Below are 21219 nucleotides of genomic sequence, written 5' to 3'. Positions count from 1 at the left end.
CGTTAGTCAGTGTTTTCTTTAACGTCCCATCGACAGTGAGGTCATTAGAGACGGAGCACAAGCTCAGGTTAGGTAAGGAAATCAGCCGTGCCCTTTCAAAGGACCTGAAACGATTTAGGGAGATCACGGAAAAGTGGTTTTTAAAATGAGATGCTGCAGCAACAGTCACATACACGCGTAGGAAATGCATGGCCTCTAGATGCTTTGTCATCAGTTATCATGCTGACAGTAAAGCAGGCACATGCACTGTCATGAAGGAGATCATTACTTACAAAAGAGAAACAGTGTGATGTTCCAAGGATATGAGTAACACATGTGAATATTGATACCTGAACTTACGTGTTAGTATTCTGGGATATGGGTGATTTTACTTCTGCTATGGCAGTCTCTGAATCCTCCGGATATGATGGTGAGCCATTCCTTTCATGACCCAATGCTTAACCTATGTAAAAAACTTCTCTGGTTCTACTGTCTTCTTCACCAACTCTCCTCCCTCCCACAGTACGTCGATTACGTCATTGTCAGTATTCTGAAGGTGTAATGCTTCAACCAGTCATCACTTCAGCACCAGGATGCATTGCACACTTCTGTAAGCAACATTTACCATGCCCCTCTTGACATGCACACAAAAGCATCAGATCCATTTCTGTGTATTTTTTCCTGTGGCACTGCTTATGACAAAACAAATAAGGTATAAATTAGTGGAGCAAATACATCTGAATACTTTCTTCATTGGCTGTCATTTTACCCATTTTGGTCATAAGGAATAGAATTTTGTGAGACCAATTTTTAAATTCGGGTTCTACTTTTTCATTAGGAGACATGCTTCTCTTATTGACCTTGTCATATATATTTTTACCTTTTTCAGAAACAAGGTGACAACAGCCTAGTTAGGACTTTGCTGCTGCAATCTTTGTACCACTTAGATAATATTCTAGGGCAACAGTAAGCGTATCATCTTATAACGGATGCCCACAGTAAGAACCTGGGCATGCCCAAATACCTTTCTCATTCTTTACTTTATGAGCTTTTGATTTCAAATAATGTGAGGATGTGGATATGTATTTCCGTATCTGCTGCTAACAGTAGCTACCTGGTATCAGTGTCAGTAACTGTACCTTCTCAGTACAGATGGCTGCTGAGACAGCAGTAGTTATGTTTTGAAAGCACACATCACATTTCATGCACATATCTCTGTTTTCAGGTTCTGCAACAAGTACATCTACATTATACATTTCACAAAGTTTCAGAGATGTTGCTTGTGTAAAGCTTGTTTCAATTTCTTCCACTTTTCTTTTTACATACTGTTTTCTTCTTGTGTTTCTTACCTCTCCTGGACATTTGAAAGGGGATATAGTAGGGGCTACAGCAGACCTGCTAACATCCAATGCATCAACAGCTTCACACCCAGGAATATAAACATCTGCACTGTCTTCTTCACATAAGGGTTTGGTGATCGTTTAGGTGGGTTGTCACTAAATTTCTTCTTGCAGTCAGTGTAGCAATTCCTGCACAGTGGATGCGATGCTAATACTGAACTTACTCGAGGAACAAGATATTTCTGCAATGCCTCTGACAGATTTCCACCACCACCTTCTTGTTCCCCCCCCCCCCCCCCCCCCGGCCCACTCTTTCACTACCGTATTTCCTCACTGACATTGTATCTAACAAAAAGTTCAAACCAAACACAAAACTCAAAGCAGAATGGTTTATGTGCAAGTTCTCACTCATTTGTTATAAATAGAAGAGTGCTCGAAACAGTGTTGCCAACATGCATATTTTACAGTAGAAATTAACTGATACAGAATTTTGAAAAATATTGACCACTGTGTTTGCACTGACTACTAACATATTAGCCAACAATACTTTGTAAAATTCTCAAAAGGTTTTGGGTGGGGGTTTTCAATAAATAATTCATAAAAACTCATAAAAATGCAATTTTTAACATTTTTAGTAATAAATATTTACATAATACAGATAGCTGGAGCAGAGAACAATACTTTTTATAATTACATCAGTAGTATCTGGTAGTATGACAGAAAATATAGTGTTCTTTGACTTTCCAAATCAGAAAAAAGATTTTTTAAATGGAAAAATTAAATTTCATGTTTTCATCTTAAATTTTGTAAGTTAAAGGAAGCCCGTAAGTGTGCAGGTGTGAACCAAATTTCAACACACTAATGGGGAGATTAATGTAAAACATCTGACAGGTCTCCAATACTTCTTGTTCATTAGTTATATTTTTTGTTCTCTGTTTTAAGAGTTATTTACAAAGTATAAATTTTTCAAAGGGCCATACCCTTTACAAAAATTAAGATAAAACAAAAAAAAATGTTATTTCTTAACGCTTATGATATAGAGGTCTAATACGCATTTCTTCCAGAGAAATTCATGAGAATGAGTTGAAATGACCTGTGTAGTTTTAAATGAAATTACCTGACATATTTAAATACCAACTGCATCAAATTTTAATGAATTTCTTCCAACATCTAACAGTTGTGAAACACTACTGTTGTTTTTGTTTAAAGTATTTTGTGATAAATCTCTCACCTGAATTTCTACATTCTCATGACAGCTCTTGTTTAAGAACACAGACCACTAAAACCAAATTTGGAAAAAAAATTGCTGATGCTATGCAGTGCATACATTAGTAGTATGTAAGGTAAGGAAACAGAAGTTTCATGTTGACACAATGCCTAACTTTTAACTGCAAATCAGTTATTGTTGCAGGTAGCCGCAAGTATCATTTGTCAAGGCTTTTACCCACTTCGTAATTATTACTGTGCATATTTATTTAGGTACTGGCCTCTATATCAAAGAGTTTCCAGCAAATATTCCTTGTTCAACCACACTCTGAAGAAGACTCATGAAAATTTATCTACACATTCATATACCAAATCACTTATGTGCAATACGCAGCTCCTTGCTCTATTGACTAGCTCCTGACTCTACTTTCAGAGTTTTTTCTTCCACTTTCTTTGCTTTATTTCTTCATGAGTTCAGTCACTGTGAAAGTCATTATAACAGTTTTACACAACATAAGAATGCCTGACATGAAACTCACTAGACATAATACCATATTTTAACTTTCTGTTTCTAGAACAACATGGTTACGTTTGACTATGATTTCTTAACTGCTAATAATGAAGAGTGAAGACTCATTATAAACCTCAGACAACTTTCAGTCAGTTATTATTATTATTTTATATAGAAGATAAACTGTCCGAAGCAAAGAACTCTATATCTGTATCATATTCTAGTTTCTCCAATAGAACAAAATCTCACTTTAAACACTTAAGAAAAGAAACATAAGCTGTTGTAAAACACAAACATAACAAAAACATTTTCTAGATTATAATATCTTTTCTGTAGTGGGAAGACTGATTTTTCTTATTGCAATGCAACCATACCAACAAACACTTTGAAATACAGTTAAGTGTTAGTGACCTTTAGAGTACTCAAGGTATATATACCACAGCTAGCTTATCAAAGAAAACACAACATTGTAAGAAAGGAAACTTTTTACTTACAATACTTCAAAATAGCATTCATTTTCATTTTAGTTTCAGGCAACAACAAAGTGGTTGCAAATGTTTCATAATGTATACTGTTAAGTGCATCAGGAAAACTTATGTCTTCCAAGTCTAAAATTTTAAACGAAAGTTATATTTACGGAAATTATCTCTTGTAACTTGCTTACTACCATATTATTTACATACTATCATCAGCTTCCAGAAGTTGTTACTTAAGTAGCAAGGTTGCAAACTGCTGTAAGTGAGACCAGTCCTATAAACCTTACTGTACAATAAATATCAACATTTTTTTTCTATCCACAAGCTTCACACATTTTCATAACTGTTTTCCATATACCACTATGGAATAATGATGTTCATGTGTACACATCAAATGACAGGTTAACATTGCACCACACCACCTTGCATAAGATGAGTGAGCAAACAAATATGCGAGCAACATATGGATATGTCCAAAACAAAGAATTTGTTCTACTTCGTCCAACTGACTTTTGGGATGTCAAAGTGCTCCGTCAGACTGTCCAGATGTCGGTTGAATTCCTCAACACGCTGTTTGTGTGTCATAGAAGCCTTCTGCTTAATGCGTTCTTTTTGCTGAAAGAAAAAAATGATAAGTTATTTGGGTTTCCAAACATTCTCACAACTTACAACCAATACCAATAAAATGTCATGCCAAACAACTTTGACATCAAAATGGCAAAACAAGTACACTCTATTATGACATAATTTAGGCAATTCTGCACATAATTCACCACTGATGAAATGCACTTTAACACATATTCACTTTTTTGTTACTATCATCTCAGCACAAAGTTTATGACAATGGCTGGTAATGACTGTGTTCTACGTGTAGGTTTGTGTTAATTCAGAACAAGCAATGCTTCACCTGTGTAAATACTGTACATTATTTTTGTTATATCTGGGGAGAGTTAATTTTGAAATCCCAAAACACAAGCTTAATCCTCTTATAAAGAAGTGTTACAGTTTTTACACCTAAAATCAAGTCAGCAACCAGGACAAGAAAACACCCCCCAGTGAAGGAAATATGCAGCCCCATTTTTGTCTCAAGAGTATCTGAACAGTCTTGTTTGTGATTTTAATTTGTCAAAATAGTAGGCTGAGATTTTAGCTTCATGATTAAAAGGATGGAATCTTCTTCCTTATGATGCAAAAGTGAATGTTTATCATGCTGCATTTTGGTGAATGGTCTTCTTAACTCCTAAAGTATTTAGATTTTAACAGAACTTCCCTACATAATGAGATGACGTAAGTGTTGATGTGCCACAACATTACTGCATTAGATCAAGATGCCTGTACTCAACAAACTCAGATGCTATTGCTTTGTCCGCACATAATGCTTTTGACCATCTACTCCTGGTCCTGATAAGATGAAATCTTGATTTCAATGTACAAGCATTTCATTACGGGTGCTCTGGGCACCATTTAAGACCTGGAAGTGTCAGGGATCGCCACCAAGGACGGTTACAGCATTCCCATATACTTGAGCACAAAATCAAAATGTTTGGTGCTATTTTAATGCAGGGTATCACTTTGCTGATGATGCACCATTTCCTCCAATTCTTCATATTATTTACACAGCCTTCTTTGCAATATTATCCCAACAATTTTAATTTCTTCGTACTTCACAGGTGGTCTTCTGTGGCAGTGATGTTCTACACTTTTATGTCATCTGCCCATTCCATTTCTGCCTACATATTCTGGTATACGCTCAGTTTCTGGGGTTGTATTTTAACCATCTGTGGCATGTTCCATCTTGGATGCAGAAAATAGATTTGATATCAAGAAATTCTCAAATGCAACAGACTGTCTTGACATCTAGCTTGGATATAACACTAGTTCAATAGATCTGATGTGATAACTGAGAATTCTTTCTTTAAGACTAACAATGAGAATATTGGTTTCTCAGTGCTTAAGCCTGCCTGCTGGCACAGTCTCCAACTACAGTACAATGCAAGTGAGTAGCAAAATCCCTTGTGACAAGCTTGTCCAGCTCCAGCATCCCCAGGAGCCATTTCAAGCTTACTGAAGATAGATGAATTGTGCTCTAGAAGCATTTGTAGGGTGTTATAAGAATTTCTAGCTAAAGACACATCCATCCAATATTATCAAAAGGAACATAACAAAATGGAGCTCTGCTATATAATTCAATCACTTAAAAAAACGTTGTGAGATGCGATCACCACACTGACAATAGCACCAAGACGACAACCTCCATGTCAATTTACAGTTGAGAGTATACACTATTGCTCTGCAAATCCTTAGCAGTAGAATGTGTGTCCCCAGAGTAAGACTGGTCTGTGCATGCCGAAACATATTGACACTGCAACAAATGAAAGCTGTCAAATTATGAGGAGATGCTTAAACCATCAGCAATGGGCAACCTGCATATATTATTCAGATTAGCACCCTCATTAGTGTGTAGAGACCTTGAAACCAATGTAGTGATCAACAAGCTGGAATGAAGAAACCCACTGCATGATCAGCAGGCACCAAAAATGAGGTTAAGATTGAAAAGGACTCTTGTGAACTACCTAGGCAATTGACCTGGGCTGCAATTCTGTTTATTGGACGTAGTTTGCACCAGCTCATACAGCCCTTTTTCTTCTCCTGACTCCGGTCACTGCCACACCACTACATATACATTTCTGGGCTTTCCACATGGTCCAGTCCTGTTATATGATGGGAGGTAACTACTTTGAGGGTTTCATTTCTTACTCAACTCATTGCCATTTTACAAACTACCACATCCAAACATATTCCAGCATTCGAGTTTCCATGATCAATCATTCACCCTGCAGCAGACTGTGCTCTGTTTCGAAACTTCCTGGCTCCTTAAAACTTTGTTCTGCACCAAAAGCCCTACCAGAACTTTGAGTTTCTTGGGCAATGCTCATTGTAACTGGCCTTTCCAGGCATGACACATGACCCATTCTCACAGCTTTACTTCCCAAACATTGGGTTGTTATTCATACCAAGACAGGTCATTTAGTAGAGCCTACAGCAGAAAAAAAACATGTGGGCAGGTAAATGTTATGTCCAATAAACTTAATGGCAGAAAGGATGAAGCATCATGCAATGATGACAATTTCCAAATCATCAGCTGTGTTTGACATAGCCAAGTTCTGGCCTCAGTTTCTTTACAAGTTATCAGGTTAATGTGCACTGGCTCTTCCGCTGCATGCTGAAATTAGTAACTACACAGAGAATGGTGGTAAAAGAACACAATGAATCCTGAGTTCCATGTCGGTAGCCAAAGACATTGCTATTTCGTAACAGGTGGTGGTTAGTGTTTAACGTCCCGTCGACAACGAGGACATTAGAGACGGAGCGCAAGCTCGGGTTTGGGAAGGAAATCGGCCGTGCCCTTTCAAAGGAACCATCCCGGCATTTGCCTGAAACGATTTATGGTAATCATGGAAAACCTAAACCAGGATGGCCGCAGACGTGATTGAACTGTTGTCCTCCCGAATGCGAATCCAGTGTGCTAACCACTGTGCCACCTCGCTCGGTATATTTCGTAACATTATATGTTACATAAATAAATGTAGTTCACATACTGAAATATCTGTGACAAGGAAGACCCTGAATGTTGTCACTAGAAAATATTTCTCAGAAGCAATTTTGTAATGTTATTGGTGCTAATTTCAATTGTAGGAATTTAAATCATGCTTTTGGCTATCAGCCTAACCGCAATCTTAGAAATCTTAACATAATCACACAAAAAAATGAAGCAACAAATTAACATAACAACTTATGAAACTTTGGAATACATACAGAGTCCATTTAAACATGTTGGTATATATTAAAACCACGCAAATCTGTAAATGTAGAAAAATAGGTGCTACATCAATTGGTTTGTGTCACTAGTTTGCACATAACCTGCTTAAGCTGCCACTTAACACCCCCCCTCCCCCAATTAGTGTTGACAACATTCTTTCAATACTAATACTTACGTTTAGCCTAAAAAGTTGTTGTAATGGCAGTGGGAACAATACAGAACAAAAATCAGAACATTATTCAGACTGTAAATTTTGGAAATAGCTTCCATGTTGTTGTGGTCCTCAGTCTGAAGACTGGTTTAAAGCAGCTCTCCATGCTATTCTGTTCTGTGCAGGCCTCTCTTCTCCAAATAACTACTGCAACCTATAGCTTTCTGAGTCTGCTAACTGTATTCATCTCTTGGGCTCTCTCGACAACTTGAATCCACACGCTTCCCTTGATCTCTAAGGACATGTCCTATCACCTGATCCCTTTTTTTAGTCAAGTTTTGCCACAGGTTTCTTTTCTCCCCAATTCTGTTTAGTACCTCCTCGATCTACCAATCTAATACTCAGCATTCTAAAGCTTCATTCTTTTTTTCGTTTATACTGTTTATCACCCACGTTTCACTTCTATATAAGGCTACACTCCAGACAAATATCTTTAGAAATGATTTCCTAACACTTAATTCTACATTTTATGTTACAAATTTCTCTTCTTCAGAAACACTTTTCTTGCCACTGTCGGTCTACTTCCTACTTTGGCCATCATCAGTTATTTTAATGCTTAAATAGCAAAACTCATCTTCTACTTTTACTCTCTCACTTCCTAAAATAATTCCCTCAGCTTTACCTGATTTAATTCTATTACATTCCATTACCCTCTTTGATGTTTATTTTATAACATCCTTTGAAGACATTGTCCATTCCGTTCAACTACTCTTTCAAGTCTTGCTGTTTCTGACATAATTACAATGTCAGTGGCAAACCACAAAGTTATTATTTATTCTCCCTGAACTTTAATTCCTTCTCCAAATTTTTCTTTACTGCTTGCTCAATGCACAGATTGAGTAACATTAGCCATAGCAAATTTGTGGCGCAACTTGACTAGAAGAAGGGATAAGTTGGTAGGACATGTGCTGAGGCATCAAGGGATCACCAATTTAGTATTGGAGGGCAGTGTGGAGGGTAAAAATAGTAGAGGGAGACCAAGAGATGAGTACACTAAGCAAATTCAGTAGGATGTAGGTTGCAGTAGGTACTGGGAGATGAAGAAGCTTGCACAGGATAGAGTAGGATGTAGAGCTGCATCAAACCAGTCTCAGGACTGAAGACCACAACAACAACAGCGATAGGCTACAACCCTGCGTCACTGCTGTAATGTCTCTACATAATGTAATACGATTGTAATATTCTGGCTCCGAGTACCAGCAATGATGTGCTACCATAATTTGAGACAATGCTCTTTGCTGTGGAAAAAAAAGCATCTATGTTTTCTTGTAGTTGCTGGAGATAAGTTTGCATACAGAAATAATTTGAGATGCAGAGGTCAGTTTCTAATCCCAATTATCAAGAACAAAAATTTAATTTCTGAAAAAAGGTAAATATGATTTACAAACATTTATTCGATGTTGGATCCTTGGACCTTCATAAAAATTATTAGTGTGTTTAGCAATACAGTGCATAGTGATTTCTTCGTGAATTAACAATAGTGGACGAATCTGCTACTACCACAGTACGAACGATGTGCAATATTTTGCAGTCAGCTTGTACTTCTAAGACGTTCCCTAAGCGACCAGTTTGTTAGTCAGAAGATATCATACTGCCACTGTTGTTCAACCTTATTATTCTGAAAGTGTTTCCTGAAAAGAAAATCTTACAGCGACTGTGAATACTGTAGCTGCTAAAGGAAACGGCGTCTTCGAAAAATTCAAAAAGAGTTTCTTTTTAATGCAGTACCTGTCTTTATCTGTGTCGGAGTCAAAAGCAAGCAAGCTAATTAATTAATAAATTCTTTCTTTACGGCGTAGCAGCGGTTCATTTCACTGCCTTCTCAACCACTGCTTTCCTCTCATGCCTCTTGATTCATAGCTACCGTCTGGTTTGTGTACCAGCTGTAAATAGTCTTTCGTTCCCTGTATTTTACCCATGCTACCTTCAGACTTTCAAAGACAGTATTCCAGTCAACACTGTCAGTAGCTTTCTCTAAACCTATAAAGGCCTTTCCTTAGCCATCTTCTAGGAGGTGTCTTAGGGTGCGATCCTACATTTCTCTTGAATCGAAACTTACGTTCCGAGAAGTCGGCTTCTTCCAGTTTTTCCATTCTTGTTTAAAGCATTTGGGTCAGTATTTTGCAACCATGACTCACTAAACTGATAGTTTGGTAATATTCACACCCATCAAGCACCTGCTTTCTTTTCTGGAATCCTTACACTCTCCTTGAAGTCTGAAGGTACTTCACCTGTCTATTAGATCTTGCACACCAGGTAGAATAGTTTTGTCATGGCTGGTTCTCTCAAGGACACCAGTATTTCCAACAAATTGTCATCTACCCCAGGGGCCTTGTTTTGACTTGAGTCTTTCAGTGTTCTGTCCAATTCTTCTCATGATACCACACACCCTATCTCACCTTCATCTATATCTTCTTCCCTTCCTCTAAAATTGCTTTTTAGTTCATTTTCCCAGTATAGTCCCTCTATATACAACTTCCACCTTCCAGCTTTCCCTTCTTAGCTCAGTATTGGTTGCCGTCTGAGCTCTTGATATTCATGCAACTGCTTCTCTTTTCTAAAAAGGCCTCTTAAATTTTTCTATTAGCAGTCTCTCTTTCTCCCCAATGATATATGCTTCGATATCCTTACATTGGTCCTCTAGCCATTCATCGTTAGCCACTTTGCACTTCTTGTCAATCTTTATATATATATTCACCTACTTCGAAATTTGTATTCCCTTTCACCTGTTTCATTTGCTGCATTTTTACATTCCCTCCTTTCACCACGTAAATTCAGTGTGTCTCGTGATATTCAAGGATTTTGACTAAGCCTTGTCTTTTAATCTATTTGATCATCAACTGCCTCCACTATTTCATTCCCCAAAGTTATCCAGTCATCATCTACTGTATCCATTTCTCCTGCTCATGCTCCCAATGAAACTCTCAAATATCTCTGGTTCTTTAAACTACTTCAAATACAATCTTCTTAATTTCCTAGCTTTGTGCAATTTCTTCAGTTTTAATCTACAATAAAGGTAATTAATTTAATCAGCTAATAAACTGTGACAGTCGAGTCACAACTGCTGCTAGAAATGTCTTACAGTTCTAAATCTGGCACCAAAATCTCTGTCTTACCATTATACAATCAACCGGAAACTTTCCAGTGCCTCCAAGGTCTCTTCCATGGATACAACCTTCTGCCCCCCCCCCCCCCCTCCAGTCCATATTCACATACTACTTTACCTTCTCTTCTTTTTTCCACTACTGAATTCCAGTCCCTCACCACAATTAACCACCTTTAACTAGCTGAATGATTTCTTTTGTCTCATTATATATTTCTTCAATTTCTTCATCATACGCATGGTTAGTTGGCATGTAAACTTGAATTACTGTGGTGGATGTTGGCTTCATTTCTATCTCAGCTACAATAATGTATTCACGATACTGTTCATAGTAGCTTACTCGCACTCCCATTTTCTTATTCATTATTCCACGTACTCCTGCATTACACCTATTTGAGCTTGTATTTATATAACACTGTAATCATTCGACCCGAAGTCCTGTTCCTCGTGCCACCAAATTTCACTAAATCCCACTGTATCTTATTCAACGTATTTATTTCCATTTTTAAATTTTTGAACCTACATATCTGATAAAGGGTCTAACATTCCACACTCTTGACCCACAAGACACCCCCCACCCTTCCTCCTATTGATGACACCACCCTCAAACAAAGTTCCAATCCAAAGATTCAAATGGGGGACTATTTTATCTCCGGAATATTTTACACGAAAGGATATCACCACCATTACACCACACAGAACAGCTACAGGCCCTTGGTGAAAAAAATGGCTGTAATTTCCTATTACTTTCAACCATTCACAGCACCAGCACAGCAAGGCCATGTTGGCTGATGTTACAACACCAGATCAGGTAATCATCCAGACTGTTGACCCAGCAGTTACTGTAAAGACCATTGCCCCTCTTCAGGAAACACATATGTGGACTCACAACAAACATTCTCCATTGTGGTTGTATCTACAGCACAGCTACCTGCATCACTGAGACATTGAAGCCACCCTACCTCATCGAAGTTCGTGGTTCATGGGAGAAGGGCTGGGCGATACAACTTCCGTAAACATCATAAATGAGTTAATTCCTCATCCACATATTTTCAAATAAATAAGAGTTAAACATATTTTTGCACAGGTTTGTTCCATGCAAGGGGCACCTTACAGCAAACTCTGCGCTACTTTAATATTAGTGTGTGTGTGTGTGTGTGTGTGTGTTGTCTGGAGCTTTGAGTTCACAGTCAAGTACATGAAACCATAAGAGAAGCACTTGCATGATTGGACACAATATGAAATTACTGTTGTGCCATATAACATATACTATCTTTATCACATTGAGATGCACATATTTTGTTCTTTTCTGAACAACTTGAACGAAGCACTTCTCACTTCCTCGCCATGCTGCCAATACCCATTCATCGGAAGCATTATTATTACTTCTTCCAAACTTCCTCTTTCCAAACACAGATCCAACAGTCTCTACATTACAACAAACACCCCAAAGTCCGTCACTATTTCTCAAGCAATCCAAAACAAACTTTGTGGCAGAAGCCACATGAAACTCCCTTCCTTTTGTACATAATCTCATTATTTGTTAGGTCACAGTGATAAGGGAACAGGATAGTATGAATATAGATTAATGAAAAGAGAACTGTATAGGTCAAGGAGTTCTTGGATTCAGTAGAGATCATGTGATTGTGTTCGTGTTACATATGAGGCCTCTATTCAAGCTGTTACATGTACGTAAAAAGAAAATGTGAGAAAAGTGAATTTTGGTGTACAAACAGTAAGTGGGTTAGAATACCTTTCTGATCCCAATCCCTTCCCTAGATGTGAAGTGATGCTACTAATATGACACAGTGCGAGCTGAAGTGATGATAGTGTAAATGGGTTTCAATGGTTACGAGATAGTGTAAATAGTGCAAAGGGCAATGTGTCACAGTGGGTGAATTAGATGTCACCAAAGTGTAAACACTTGAAACTGTATTAAAATAGTGTATAAATCACAGTTTCACTCCAAAACAACAGGTTCTGCATGAAATGTTTTGAGCCAATGAAGCTTGCAGCACAGTGGGTGCAAAAATGTAGCAACCCTTTCTATACTGAACAGCTGCTGCCACCAGCATTGAAGAGAGTAAAGCTGTGTTTCTGTATGCCAGATGAAATACTACAGATGAGATATTCCAGAAAGCCAGAATTTTGGGGCAGCTGGTGTTTAGGGCACATTGCAGAGTCTTGGCCTCTGCTGCAATGGGACAAGTCAGCACTCACGGACAGGAAAAGACTGATCCCTGATTGCAACATGGTAAGACATGTACTTCTTTGTATAGGTTTCCATGCCACTAAAAGACTGCCAAAACTTGTGTTATATGCAGGCGACCACCCTGCTTCTCACAAAGGCTGAGCCAATCTCATGAAGTATATGTGTCCTGTCAGTCAGCCAATAGAGGGACAAATGCCCAGAGCTGTGGAAAACATGCCACAAGTGAGTGTGAACATATAAGAAGTGCAAATGGGCAAGGAAACACAAAAAACAGCAGACCTACCCCAACCAATGAAACACACACCTCGAACAAAAACAAATATACAAAATGCATGGCTGCAGGAACACAGGAGAAGTCAAAATAGCCACCACCTGTAGAATGCATGCAAGAAATGCATGATCAAGAACATGCAGGCACCAATATGCTTACAAAACTACAGGTCTACCTGGACATTGCCACTGACAAACAGGCAGAGGCAGAGACGACCACCATCACACATTCACCTCACTGCCATTCATTTGTGGAGGCAGTACTCTCACTTGACATACCAGAAGCAAACACTAGACAGAGAACACTACTCAGCAAAACACAGTTCCACCACAAACAAGCAATACGGAGTTGCGCATAGAAGCGTTGTGGGAGATGATAAACACGATCTGTGCCCTCAAGCAAGACACCAACATCATCGCAACAATCATAAACATTGCAAATCTATAATGTAAGATGTTGGATGAAGCAGAGAAAACACAAATCAGCCGACAGGTCTCCTCAAAGCTTTCACTTAAAAATGGCATGCTGAGAAAGACTGAATTGAGATCTAATCCTTTGCATCTGGAATGCAAACAAAATTAACAACAAAACAGTGGAACTTCAGACATTCATCTCAGAGCATAATGTGGACATACTGCTTGTTGTTGACACACACCTCAGACCCTGCGCTTCTTTCAGACTGCGGAACATCACTGTCTACTGACCAACAAGGTGTCTGCATTACTGCTTTACTCAAAAGATCGATACCATACAATATGATAAACATGCCTCCGGCATAAAAAATGTGTAAGTCACACTAACATCCATCAACACCGAGAGAGGCAAACTGACGATCATGACAACCTATCTGGTCTAACAGCCAGCTCTTTGAGGATGATCTCAGATAAATCTTAGACAGGCCCCAAAATTGCAATTGGTGGAGATTTCAACACAAAAAAAACCAAAGGGGAAAAGCTACTGCAACTCCTATTACACCAGTGACAGCCCCAATGACACAACATACATCTCACTTGTGGCAGGTCACAAACCAGATGTCCTGGACATGTTATCAATAAAAACATTGGTGACAATGTGACATTTGACCAAGTCCAGGGTCTCACATCAAACCACAGGTCAGTACTACAGTAGCCAGGTTCTGCATGATGAACCCCCTGGCCGACTTTCCGAGGAAAGATACATACATATGGATTGGGAACAGTACCACAGTGTCCTAAGAGACAACAAACCCAACAATAGATCTACCATAGATGGAAAAGTTGGACAACTGTCAAATCCCTCATAAGAAAGATCCAAGATGCCATAAAACATGCCAGAAGAACAGCATTCCCATGTCATTGTGAGCCAAGACTACATCCCGTCCCTCCAGCAGGATGAGTCAGTGCCTTGACATCAGCTGCCAGTCTGACCATAGCAGCCACCCAGACAACAGAGAGGATGTCATATACCACGATGATACCTGCAGCAACATGAACAAAAGTGGTGGAGTGTGGCACCTGCAGCGCATCTTTGCATCTTACACCTCACCAATAGAAGACAGTTGGGTACTGCATGGTCTCAACTCTTTTCTGACCATGACCTCCAAAGTCCACCAATTGTTCTTGTACATAAAGAATGATCACAGAGTATAGCAAATCTATACACACAATCAGCAAATCTGATGGAGTTGACTCCGTCACCTTGGCACACCACGAAAAAATATCTATTTTTTGTGTTGCACTGGGAATTTGGCAACCAGATTTTTCTCAGGGGGAAGAGTTAAAACTGAATAAAACACAACCATCCTCAGTGCCTTGGACAGGTCACCGAGACTCACATCTTGGCCATTCCTGGACAATGCATCTGCCAATACAGCAACTCAGCAAAAGTCTCCGCTTCAAGGTGGCAACGACATTGGGCATCTACCAGTGTCCATGAAGTTGACATGGAAATGCAGTTCCTTCTGCGAAGTCAGCACGGAGCAGCTGCATTTAAACCTCTCCTGGACCAGCTGCCTAGCTGGTCAGTGTAGCTGCACCAGGTATGTGTCAGAGACAGCCTCTGAGATCATACCATAACTGTGTCACCACACTCACTCCAGAATCGAGTTCTAAACCAACAGCTGCTGCTTGACTGCCCAACCCCTGGCACCCAACACCGTCATTATCTCTACTGCACCTCTCCTCCTCGACAGAGTCCACCAATTACCTGCCACTGTTCCCTAGTCCCAAGCCAGGCCCTGTGCAAAGCGCCACAATCTGTTACAAGCGAGAAGACATCACTGCCACTGCCTCCAGTGTCCCCCCCCCCCCCCTCCTCGTGTCGTAATCAGTACTTTACCACTACTCTCGACTCAACTCCTAGTGTAGTAGCAATGCTAATTCAGTTTGCCACGCTCCTAGCAGCGCATGCGAGTCACATGCTGCATGTACCACACTCCCTGCTACAAGCTGGAACAATATGAAAGAACACTGAAGCATGACAAAAATGAGTGCGCACTGAGATGACTGTTCAAGCTGTATGAATTAGTAAAGAATTTTTTATGTTCACCATTTCTTTCTCTACATCTGCCACAGCATTGCTACCATCCCACCAGCTATCAAAAACAACCCAAGACATCACAGGTGGGGATCGAGCAAGTTTTGCACTCCAGACCACAACATCAACGTAAATTTCGACATCCACATCTCACAGAAAATTATGTACATAAACAAACCCAATACACTCTTAAGCCCACTTTAAAAAAAACCACACACACACACAAACTCCCAATATCCCTTTCGACCCTACTGCGTAACCATTAAACTCTACATTACAGCTCAGCGTTAAATGTTGAAACAATTCCTGTACAAAGAAAAAGAATTGGAAATAATAGTGGAACCCTCTGCAATATATCCTTCAATTAAACCAACCAAACCTATTTAGTACATCTCCCACCACCCTAAAAACTACATCAAATACAACACGCCCCCTCTCCCTCTGCCCCTTCACACCAATGTTCCCACAAGACAATCATTCCTCTCACGCTTAGCCTTCCTGAACAGGAGTCATCAATTCCTGCAACTATCCTCGACCCCCTGCTTAAGGCTCTCCTATACTGTACCATCTTTGAACAAACCTCATGGGAAAAAACACCAACCTACCACCGACACCAATTTCTTGCAAACAAAGCCAAATAAATGAACAATTTGAACAATTACAGCAATAAGAAGTCAACAAAACAATATCTACAAGGCCAACCAGATTTTTCAAACCAGGAAATCCAAGTCTTATCATGGTGGCACCGCCACATGTCCTGCTCCCTGGCTCAAGAAGCAGTGACACATCAGCTACTTCAATTTGCCGAACTGATGACACTGCTCACATTCTGTGACGAGGTATATAGAAATTTTACAGTCACAGCCATGTCCTCATCCACAGTAGCACTAACAAATTACTGTTAAATCAGTGGTTAGATTCATACCAAGCATCAAATGATGAACACACAAAATTAAAAATTGTGAAAAGGATAGTTGCTACTCACCATACAGCAGAGATGCTGAGTCACAGACAGGCACATCAAAAAAGGCTGGCACAAAGTGGGCTTTCAGCCAAAAAGGCCTTTGTTGCAAACAGACAAAATACACACACACACACACACACACACACACACACACACACACACACACACACACACACACACACACACAATTACCACTGACGGGAGAGATAACCAGGTGGTGGGGGTAAGGAGGAGGCTGGGTGAGGTATGAAGAGGAACAGCTGGATAGGGGATGAGGGTTGGTAACATGCTGCTTATGGGAGCATGCAGTGACGAGGTGGAGAGAGGGTAGGACAGCTACGTGCAGTCTTGAGGTTAGACAGAGGGTGGGGCGGCAGTGGAAAAGGAGAGAAGTAAAAAGACAGAGTGTGTTGGTGGAATAGAGGGTTGTGTAGTGCTGGGATGGGATAGGGAAGGGGCTAGATGGGTAAGGGCAACGACTATTGAAGTTTGAGGCTAGCAGGAATATGGGTACATACGATTAATTACAGGGGAAGTTTCAAACTGTGCAATCCAGAAAAGCTGGGAAGGATCTGGATGGCACTGGTTGTGAAGCAGTCATTGAAATGAAGAATGTCAAGTTGGGCTCTCACCAAAAGGGTGGTCCAGTTGTTTCCGGGCCACAGTTTGTCAGTGGCCATTCATCCAAATAGACAGCCTGCTGGTTGTCATGCCCACATGGAATGCAGCATAGTGGTTGCAGCTTAGCTTGTGGATCGCACGACTTGTTTTGCAGGTAGCCCTGCCTTTGATGGGATAGGTGATGCTTGTGACCAGACTGCAGCAGTAGTAGTAGTAGGAGGAGGAGGAGGAAGAGGAAGAGGAGGAGGAGGAGGAGGAGGAGGTGGTAGTGGTATGATGTACAAGGCAGATCTTGCATTTTGGTATATTACAGGGATATGAGCAATAAGGCAAAGGGTTAGGAGCAGGGTTTTGTAAGGGGTGGAAGAGGATATTGTGTAGATTTGGTGGACAGCGGAATATGACTGTGGGAGGGTTGGGAAAGACAGTGTATTGGACATTCTTCATTTCAGGGGACAACGAGAGGTAATCTAATGTGTGTGTGTGTGTGTGTGTGTGTGTGTGTGTGTGTGTGTGTGTGTGTGTGTGTGATCTGCGACTCAGCATATGTGTTATATGGTGAGTAGCAACTATCCTTTTCATAATCTTGTTACATTCCATTCTGGATTACAAACACAAGTAAATTCCATAAGGGACAAACTTCAAAGCATGGACTAACAATCCCAAAACAACAACAATTGTGTCCAAAAACATCAAGTACTACAGAGCAATAAGTCCAATCTTACACTAACATTATTTACAAACAAATTAGGAACACGAACACCACATATTTGAGTGCACCACTGTTTAATCCACCACGACCTCTTACAACAATGATCCATTTCAGAGACACTGTGCCACAGTGATGTAGCACAACGTAAGTTACATCGCAGGTCAAACCTGACTGGTGGTATTGCAATTTTTGGTTCATATATAAATTGACAATCATGCATAAAATTAAGGGGCATTTTACAAAACATTCAATAGAATACTGAAATATAATGTACAAATGTTGCGTATAGTATAAAGCAAACAATGTATGTAACTCCACTTCTAAACATTTGTATGTCTGTACTGTGTAATTTGCGTGTTAATAACATCCATACAATTAATATTGTTTATAGATGGATAAATTAATAAGAAATAAATAAAGAACAGCTTATCTGTAGAGAACTACTACTTAAATTTCCACAAACTACTATTTACATTTTCAAGTATTGCAATTTTTCTATTTCAACACTTGAATAAGATAAGCAAATTGAAGGAATCCTGCTTCTTTGTGTTTGCATATCATGTATAAATACAATGTGAACTAACAATGTCGATTGCCATGGTACACATGTAGTGATTACTCCCCATTCTAAATATGCTGTTTCATTGTGTGCTCTTTCTGGATTTCTTAATGGAACACACTGCAATATTTTCTCAAAATAGCAGCTTGAAGATACTGTCAGAATAAAATGCAAATTATCTGTTTATATGAATTGAGAACAGAGGGTACATACTTTGATTAAATGGCAGCACGCTTTCATGTACATTGGAAGAGAAATGAAGTTTTACGTTAAAGTGGAGAAGTGGTTGTCACACAGATTCTCCTCATGGTCATCTTTTTTCCTTGGTACACATAAATGACCTTTCACTGAATATTGTAAGGGATTCAATTGTTTTCCTAAATCTGTGACGATACAGTTAAAAAATTTGAAAACTTAACAATATGTTCATCGCTTTTATCACAGCTGATCAGTTCTTAACGGTTACACACATGACAACATACTTGTCAAAATTTTCTGTTTATTCCTTCACATACACACAGGCGCCTACAAAACTGAATTCTACACGACAAAGGGCAGATTCTGTCGTAATTGTTCTACAACAGAACGTACAACACGTCAACAAATAACAGATCTGAGAAAGCAAATACATACCATTTTTTCCTGCATCTTTAAGAATGCCAATTCTGCCTTTGTTCTTTTAACTTCATTTACTTGCTTTTCTTCCTTCGGAACCTCTATAATTTTAGGAACTTGTTCCAACAACTTCTTTTGATCCTTCTTTTTCTTTTTCCTAACATAGGACACGAGTGTTAGCAAGCAATTCTACAGTATAAATAGCCTTTCACATGTTGGACACAATGTTACATACTCACTTTTTCACACCACCATCGCCTTTTATTTTCAATGGGCCTTTCGCGACAACTTCGTACTCTGACATTTCACAATTTTGCACTGTACACCACAGAAGCTGCTTACTCGTTGGTAAACTGTACGAACAATCGAGAAACAAACTCCACAACCAAAGACATTTCGCCGATACAGATGTTACCATGGACGCAACAAACAAACATAGATCTTGTTGCAAAGATATAACCGTTTGTCGGGAATTGGCCGTCTGGAGCAAGCCTTTTTATTTGACGTCACTTCGGCATCTTGCACATCAGTTAACTAACGATGAATGCTACACACATAGAGCCAGTTCCGAGAGGAGAAAGTCCCCGACACGGCCGGGAATCTAATCCGGGTCCCCGTGATCGAGAATTAGCAACGCAAGCCACAAGTCCACGAGCTGCTGACCACGGTTTTGCAGTTAGTTCTAAAGCGGGGTTTCCACATTCAACATAAGTGAAGCCACAATTGACTTGACGGATAATACGCACTGATGGCATGAGCAGCAGTTTTCACACGCTCCTATCAAAATTGTCGAAGCAATGTTTCCAATAAGCTGAGATAATTTGTACGGACATTAATGTTGTCATTGAGGGTATGGTATTACAACTCAGCCAAGAATCCAATTAGAAGAAGAGGAAGCACAAATGTTGGTTTGAAAAGTGGAATTTACGCATGAATAACATCAAACAAAGTAATGAACATGGTCCTCGTAAATGAAGATCCATATGTGAAACACTTCCAGATAAGGAAAGCTAATTCCGAGAACTTGTAGAACAGCCGGCCGGTGTGGGGGAGCGGTTCTAGGCGCTTCAGTCTGGAACCGCGCGACCGCTATGATCACAGGTTCGAATCCTGCCTCGGTCGTGGGTGTGTGTGATGTCCTTAAGTAGTTCTAAGTTCTAGGGGACTGATGACCTCAGATGTTAAGTCCCATAGTGCTCAGAGCCATTGGAACCATTTTTTAACTTGTAGAGCTGTGATTTAAGTTCTATTAAAAATCCGATACTCTCATTAAAAATGCAGTTCTGGCTCAATTAAAACTAGAAGTGACACTTCGATATGTGACATTTGGTTAGGGTTGCCATAATTTTTGCCTGACAAACAGGGACATTTATCTTTAACTTATTAAAAATGGACTTAATTTTGGAAGCAGAAACCTGGACAAATTGCGTCACCTCACTTAATCATAAAATGCGAACAAAGTGCTCCTTTTCGTCGGGGATTGAGAACCACTGCAGTGAGGCGTTCACAGTGGGTCCTATATCCAGGCACCTCAAGTATCAGCTGCCCTTCAGTCAGTCAGTGACACTGAGTTCGAGGGGGGGCGGGGGGAGAAGAGGTCGCTGCTGCAGCCATGTCTGTGGTTCTAGTAAAAAAAAAAAAAAAAAGGAATAGGAGGAGGAAAAATTTGTGGAGTCACCACATTACTGTCACTTGTACAGGATGCAGCTTAATAAAAGATTTAATGTGAAGATCCACTGCACATTTATTGTTTTGCCAGTAAAGTGCACTCAGAGGTACTCAAATTCACGATACACAAATTCAATTCATTTCCAAAAAATAGATGACATCTAAGAAATCAGACAGAGAAAATTCTACAAATTCCAACGGGGGTGTCTGGAAGCAAGGCAGGCATTATTCTGTTATCTCATTATAATGGAATTTAGAACTGGCATATTTCTTTTCTCTTAGAATTATGGTGCCTGCATACTTGCATACTGATATTAGCAGGCCTGCTTTCATGACAGACAGTTAAAATTACAACTTGTTATTAGTCATTTACAAGTTCATTCATTTTAGGTAATGCAATGTAATACATCATTACGAAAGAGAATCCACAGCGCCCC

The 21219-nt window shown here is 39.6% G+C and overlaps 1 protein-coding gene across 1 annotated transcript; it reads right to left on the bottom strand.

The window, feature by feature from the left end:
- Positions 1–1933: 1933 nt before the first annotated feature.
- LOC126335287 (protein FAM32A) lies at positions 1934–19664 on the bottom strand. Its single transcript, XM_049998375.1, has 3 exons — positions 19354–19664; positions 19133–19271; positions 1934–4127 (listed from the first exon to the last, which is right to left on the bottom strand). Exons 1-3 carry the CDS (start codon positions 19530–19532, stop codon positions 4005–4007), a joined length of 441 nt encoding a protein of 146 aa, XP_049854332.1. The 5' UTR covers positions 19533–19664; the 3' UTR covers positions 1934–4004.
- Positions 19665–21219: the final 1555 nt, after the last annotated feature.

Source organism: Schistocerca gregaria, chromosome 2, assembly GCF_023897955.1.
Source record: "Schistocerca gregaria isolate iqSchGreg1 chromosome 2, iqSchGreg1.2, whole genome shotgun sequence".
Classification (NCBI taxonomy): domain Eukaryota; kingdom Metazoa; phylum Arthropoda; class Insecta; order Orthoptera; family Acrididae; genus Schistocerca; species Schistocerca gregaria.
The sequence above is the reverse complement of the archived record's forward strand: the minus strand, read 5'-3'. Positions and strand labels throughout refer to the sequence as shown.